This window comes from Garra rufa, chromosome 9, assembly GCF_049309525.1.
Source record: "Garra rufa chromosome 9, GarRuf1.0, whole genome shotgun sequence".
Classification (NCBI taxonomy): Eukaryota; Metazoa; Chordata; class Actinopteri; order Cypriniformes; family Cyprinidae; genus Garra; species Garra rufa.
The window spans coordinates 3,958,383-3,965,764 of NC_133369.1; the positions used below are offsets into that span (position 1 = coordinate 3,958,383).

General features: G+C 30.7%; 1 protein-coding gene across 1 annotated transcript in view; it reads right to left on the minus strand.

Moving 5' to 3' along the window:
* Window positions 1–7,382, minus strand: part of LOC141342487 (V-set and immunoglobulin domain-containing protein 10-like) — a 10,210-nt gene continuing 2,828 nt past the window's right edge. The window contains exons 3-4 of the mRNA XM_073846943.1: window positions 7,036–7,302; window positions 1–365 (exon numbers count right to left, since the gene is read on the minus strand). Of these exons, the coding sequence (XP_073703044.1) occupies window positions 1–365; window positions 7,036–7,302 (632 nt within the window). The remainder of the gene's footprint in view (window positions 366–7,035; window positions 7,303–7,382) is intronic.

A 7,382-nucleotide genomic window follows, 5' to 3' on the forward strand; every position in this document is an offset into this window, starting at 1 on the left:
TCAAGAAATGAATGTCAGGCCGAAGAATGAACTGACAGATGCATCCGTCACCAAAGTGCCACAGAGAGCCATTAACTCACCCACAATGGCCAGGTCTATCTGCTGCTTTGATGTCCCTCCTGTGACGTCATTCCGTGCGATGCAGGTGTAACGGCCATTCTGATTGGTGGAAAAAATCTGCAGACTCAGCACGCCACTCCCTGATTGGCCACCGGTCACCGGCTGGTCGTTAAATTCCCATGAGAAGGAGGCAGGAGGTAGAGAGGCAGACGTACAGGTGAGACGCACCGTTTGTCCAACCGTAGCATCTCCACCACCAACACACTCACTTGAGGTCTTGGTCAACTGTGGGGCGTCTGGACCATCTGAGGAACCAACAAAATTATAAATGAAAAATACTTAATGACAGTTTATAGGAACCTTAAAATGTGTGCCTTATAGTCTATTACTTGTTGGACACTGCGACAGCATTTTAGTGCAATGTTAAAAAAAAAAAAAATCTAAGATTACGAGATAAAAGTATTTTGAGAAAAATTACGAAATAACTAGAATAATGTTGAAATATTAAGAGAATAAAGTCTAAATATTACAAGAATAAAGTCGCAATTCTATGAGAATAAAATTCAAAATGTTTTGAGAATAAAGTTAAAATTTGAGCATAAAGCTGAAATATTTAGAAAATTAAGTTGAAATTGAAAGATTAAAGTAAATATTACAAGAATAAAGTCGAAATGTTTTGAGAATAAAGTTGAAATATTTCGAGAATAAAGTCGAAATGTTTTGAGAATAAAGTGCGAGAATAAAGTAGAAATATTTTAAGAATAAAGTTGAAATATTTAGAGAATAAAGTTGAAATGCTGCAAAAATAAAGCTGAAATATTTTGTGAATGCTTTGAGTGAATGTTTTGAGAATAAAGTCGAAATGTTTTGAGAATTAATTCGAAATGCTAATAGAACATAGTTGAAATATTTCGAGAATATAGTTGAAATTATGAGAATAAAGTTGATATAGTTTGAGAATAAAGTCAAAATATTTCGAGAATAAAGTGGAAATGCTACAAGAATAAAGTTCAAAATGTTTCGAGAATGAAGTCGAAATATTTTGAGAATAAAGCTGAAATATTTAGAAAATGAAGTTGAAATATTACGAGAATGAAATTCGAAATAATACAAGAATAAAGTCAAAATAATATGAGAATACAGTCGAAATGCTACGAGAAAAAAGTCAAAATATTACGAGAATTAAGTCGAAATATTACGAGAATCAATTTGAAATATTTAGAAAATAAAGTTGAAATTATGAGAATAAAGTCGAAATATTTAGAGAATAAAGTTGAAATGCTGCAAAAATAAAGCTGAAATATTTTGTGAATGCTTTGAGTGAATGTTTTGACAATAAAGTCGAAATGTTTTGAGAATTAATTCGAAATGCTAAGAGAATAAAGTTGAAATATTTCGAGAATAAAATTGAAATTATGAGAATAAAGTTGATATTTTGAGAATAAAGTCAAAATATTTCGAGAATAAAGTGGAAATGCTACAAGAATAAAGTTCAAAATTTTTCGAGAATGAAGTCGAAATATTTTAAGAAAAAAGCTGAAATATTTAGAAAATGAAGTTGAAATATTACGAGAATGAAATCGAAATAATACGAGAATAAAGTCAAAATAATATGAGAATACAGTCGAAATGCTACAAGAATAAAGTCAAAATATTACGAGAATTAAGTCGAAATATTACGAGAATCAATTTGAAATATTTAGAAAATAAAGTTGAAATTATGAGAATAAAGTCGAAATATTTAGAGAATAAAGTTGAAATGCTGCAAAAATAAAGCTGAAATATTTTGTGAATGCTTTGAGTGAATGTTTTGACAATAAAGTCTAAATGTTTTGAGAATTAATTCGAAATGCTAAGAGAATAAAGTTGAAATATTTCGAGAATAAAATTGAAATTATGAGAATAAAGTTGATATTTTGAGAATAAAGTGGAAATGCTACAAGAATAAAGTTCAAAATTTTTCGAGAATGAAGTCGAAATATTTTAAGAAAAAAGCTGAAATATTTAGAAAATGAAGTTGAAATATTACGAGAATGAAATCGAAATAATACGAGAATAAAGTCAAAATAATATGAGAATACAGTCGAAATGCTACGAGAATAAAGTCAAAATATTACGAGAATTAAGTCGAAATATTACGAGAATCAATTTGAAATATTTCGAAAATAAAGTTGAAATTATGAGAATAAAGTTGAAATATTTTAAGAATAAAGTCGAAATATTTAGAGAATAAAGTTGAAATGCTGCAAAAATAAAGCTGAAATATTTTGTGAATGCTTTGAGTGAATGTTTTGACAATAAAGTCGAAATGTTTTGAGAATTAATTCGAAATGCTAAGAGAATAAAGTTGAAATATTTCGAGAATAAAATTTAAATTATGAGAATAAAGTTGATATTTTGAGAATAAAGTCAAAATATTTCGAGAATAAAGTGGAAATGCTACAAGAATAAAGTTAAAAATGTTTCGAGAATGCAGTCGAAATATTTTGAGAATAAAGATGAAATATTTAGAAAATGAAGTTGAAATATTACGAGAATGAAATCGAAATAATACGAGAATAAAGTCAAAATAATATGAGAATACAGTCGAAATGTTTTGAGAATAAAGTCGAAATGCTACGAGAATAAAGTCAAAATATTACGAGAATCAGAAATATTTAGAAAATAAAGTTGAAATTATGAGAATAAAGTTGAAATATTAAAATAAACTCTGGTGGCCTGGCAGCATCTCCCTGTGTTGTCTATCTGCGCCATTGCATGTGCAACATAGGCTATACTCTCAAAATATTATAACCTTAATTTCTACTATTTAAATTCTCAAAACATTTCTATTTATTCTCAAAATATTTCGACTTTGTTCTAATAATATTTTAGCTTTATTTTCATAATTTCGACATTAATCTCGTAATCTTAAGATTTTTTAACATGGCATTAAAACGCTGTCATAAAACACCAACCAAGATCTGATTTAAAAATTACAATGCATGAGTAAGTCTGACATCAGTGCAAATATTGCTTCACATTATGAAACAATTGAGTTCAAAACAAAACACTCGAAACAATAAAACTAATTCACTGAACAGAATTGCAAAAACACGCTTTGGGTTCAGACACTCCTCCATCTGCTATTGGCCAGACTGTTGGTTGAAGCCAGTGTAGTTATGTCACTCAAACAGATTGCAATTAGTCACTAGTCCAGCAGAAATTAATCCAAAATATGTCTTGTATGTTATTGTTATGTTTGTCCAGCAAACTGGAACATTACAAGCTCTTTAGTCATTTTTCCATGTCATCTGTCTCTGAAGGCATGCTGCGGTCATGAAACTAGGGCTGCAACTAACGATTATTTTAATAATCGATTAATCTGTCGATTATTTTTTCGATTAATCGATGAATCGGATAAAAAAAAAAGGGATTTACAACCCTTTATTCAAAAACAGAACTAAAATCTTTAGAAAGTGCACGAACATGTTGCTCCTTGAACTGTTATAATAATAATAATAAAATAAAAATGGACTAACACAAAAAACATACACGTGTATGCTTTACATCTGCCAAATATATAGACTAAATAAACTAAAATTACTATCCGTCAAGACAGCGGCTTGCTGTGGTGTACATGCGGCATTTCCCATCAAGAAGCCTCTCAAATTAAATTCCTCAGTGCGCATTAAAAAAGTCATGTGACTTTGCACGCTGGAACGGGATAACTTGACTAACTTTCTGCTACATTCATTCTGCCATGGCGGTGTTTAGTGTCCTGCCATCAGCAGCGACCAGCTGGAAGAGTTCCGCATTCAAATGCACGCAAAACTGGCCTCAAAGCCCCAGCAAAAGTAATTACCATGAATCTGTCAAGGCAAAAATTAAGAAAATATTCGAATTACTTATTAATAAACTAGTATTTTCTGATTCAGTGTTGCAAAGATGAAATTGACGATCCTGCCATCTGCTCATTAATGCCTAATGCATCTTTATGGATTAGCTAATGAAAGAGTTTTGTTTTCGATTTTAATTATTTCGTTTTATAGTAAAATAATAATTTAAAGCTTTCTATAGATATTGTGTTTGTGAGGCAATTACCTGGGTTTCGGCTAATTATTGTGAAGCGCTCCTGTTTAAACCAAAGATATCAAGCGTATTCTGTTTGTTTTCTTTAAGAGCACATTTTGTTGATACTGTTAGTACACACAAACTAAGGTAGACCCTTTACAGTTCCGGCCCGGGTGGTAAATTACTCTTACCTTTACGAGCAAAAAAGAAATTCCACATTGCACTGGCGTCTCCATGCGCTGCAAAGCGCGCTTCTCTCCGCACAAACTTTGGATTTATATTGATTGAATGATTAAACTAATATTGTGATATGTTTTAAGTTTTTTATATCAATGGATTTTAATTTAAATCGCGATGAATTAAGCAGGCTTTTGATCTGTCTGCCGCTGTTTGCTAGGTATAACTTTAAAAAACAAAAACTTGAATTTAACAAACAAAAAGTGTTCCAAATATATCTCTAAATTAACTTTATAAACTAAAGGAACGAAAATAAATGTAATCACTTTGCTATTAAAATCAGCAGCTGTGTAATGAGGAAGAGAAAGAGAAAAAAAGACAGTCGGACTGGAAATTCAGTCGGCCAAAAATTGATGAGCTGTCGGACATTTTTACAAGGAATGTTTGTTTAATAACCTATATAATATTCTTAGGCTACTTTCTTAATTAAATATATTATTTCTTTGATTTATTTTAGCGTTTTTAGGCTGCTTGTTAGCTGACTGAAGTGTAGGCTATAGGCTATATATAAAAAACAACGTGCCACCTTCACAGCCCTATTCAAAACTGAGACGATTTCACCTCAGCAGAGCTCCTCTTTCTCCTTACGGTTGTGGTATGTTTTCGACACATTATACAGACAGACAGTGTTACAAAAACTATAGAAGTAGTTTTCTCCATCTCCACTATCCAACGACCCGTACAGCAGCTGTTTTTGCGATCGAGCATTGGCTGCTGTGAAAGTACGCTAGCCAAAGTAGGTTTAAATATCAAACATGTTTGATATAAATCGGGGCAGCATATATATATATAATGTAGAAACGGTGCTTTATGCGCAAATGTTCCAGTTTTGCGCATAAGTTGAATTCGCATTTTTGGATGGAAACACAGCTTATGAGGTGCCGAACTCTGCTGGCATCAGTGCGGGAGAGAGACCGAATGTGTCCACTCCGCTCTGCGCTCAATTTTTTTTAAATATATATAATAACAACCAAATGTCTCTGCGTCGCGCGACACAACGAATCGATTATGAAATTCGTTGCCAACGCTTTTAGTAATCGATTTTTATCGATTTTATCGATTCGTTGTTGCAGCCCTACATGAAACATGCTCTTATTTGAGAAATTCACACAAGCCGGACATGCAACGAATATAAACTAGTCTGAGGTCTTATTAATAAAAAAAAATTGTCTCTTAGCATGTTTCTAAAGTGGATGCAAGATGTCTTAACAATATATATTATAAATAAATATATTAAAATTAATCAAAAATGGTAAAACAAGCAGTAAAATGAGCTAAAACAGCAAAAAAAAAAACCAATGTTTAATTTATATTTCCCATATTGTTCATATTTCACACTCATATTTTTTATATTGTCTTTGTTGTTTTTTATATGGTCATTTCGATATTGTTATAGTTTTTATTAATATCCTGATTTAGTTTTTATTTTTTATTTTCATATTACCTGTTTTCATTTTTAGTAGTACTTATTATGTCTATATAGTTTCTATTTTTCTGTGTAGTTTTAGTCTTTTTGGTACATCAAATGAAACTAAATGAAATAGAGAAAAGTCACATTTTTAAATATATTTTATTCTATTTTGTGTTAGAACATTTATTTTAAGTAAGGAACATGTTTTTAATGTTGATTATTTTAGTTTAACAAAATAAACCTGATCTTGACATATGAGGGAATTTTAGTGTGATATGAGTGAATATTGAAGTGTGAAATTTTTTACACCTGGCTAAACAATTAAATTAAATTAATTAACAATTAAATTAAATTAAATTAAAATAATTCTCATTTAAAAAAAAAAGCTAAATCCAAAAACTATTGTTTCTTTAAATAAAATAAACGAATAATTTAAATTTAATTAGATTTGACTGAGAATAATTCTCATTTTAACAAAAAAGCTAAATCCAAAAACTATTGTAACTTCAAATTAATAAAAAAAAAAAAATCAAAATAAATGTCAAGGCAACATTTCTATTTTTTATTAAGTTTATCTTGTTGTAGTAAAATATCTAAAATACTGAAATGAATGAAAATGTATTAATTAGGTAATAAACATTTATTAGCATTCTATGCGATTTGACAAAAATGATCACTTTGAAAAACTGCAAAAAACAGTAAAAAATAATAATGATAATAATAAATATTGTAGCTTGTCAAACAATAAAAAATGAAATGCATAAGAACTCAAGACTCAGGACAATTTGCTAGAATTATTATATAATTATAGGATGCATACACAGCAATAAATATAATATTTACACTAAGTACAAATAATACTACTATTTATACTTTTCTTAAGTGTGCAAAGTCACACAAAAAATTATTATATATAACATTATTAGTATTTTTTTGGTTATGTGAAACATATTCATTGGTTAAAATTTGCTGAGAAATTGCCAACTGTGCATGAAAATACTTTCATTGGACGTAAAGAGTGTGAACTGTGAAATTTTTTTTGAAAGTTCTGGAATAATGGATTTTTAATAATTATTTTATTCAGGTATGTACATTTTATTTTTATTCAGGTATTTTATTTTCATATTTTTTTAGCCAAATTAACAGAATTGTAACATAATACTATATATACCACTTATAAAACATTTCGGGTTGAATAGAGAAATTCACCAAAAGACAACCAGTTTCTGGAGGTTTCTGCCGCAGTGCCACAGCATGAATTGTTATTGACTCACAGTAGACGCTGAGGGTGGCCTTGGCGGTTTGAGCGCTGACAGCGTTGCTGACGGTGCACGTGTATTCTCCTGCATCATCTCTCCTGGCCTGTTTGATGAGCAGAGATCCAGCGCTGATAGTAATGCGGGTGTCAGAGGACAGAGCAACGCCTCCTTTTCCCCAAACCACACTGACCTCTGAACCCGCAGTCCAGCTGCAACTCAGAGACACGTTCCCAGCTTCCAGCGGCAGAGACGGCAGAGACAAACTTACTCCGTTCACAGCATCTGAACATGGAAACAAAGACAGGATGAGCAAACAATGCAAAGAAAATAAGCCTCCTATTGTGCTGTAGTCCGTTTTATTT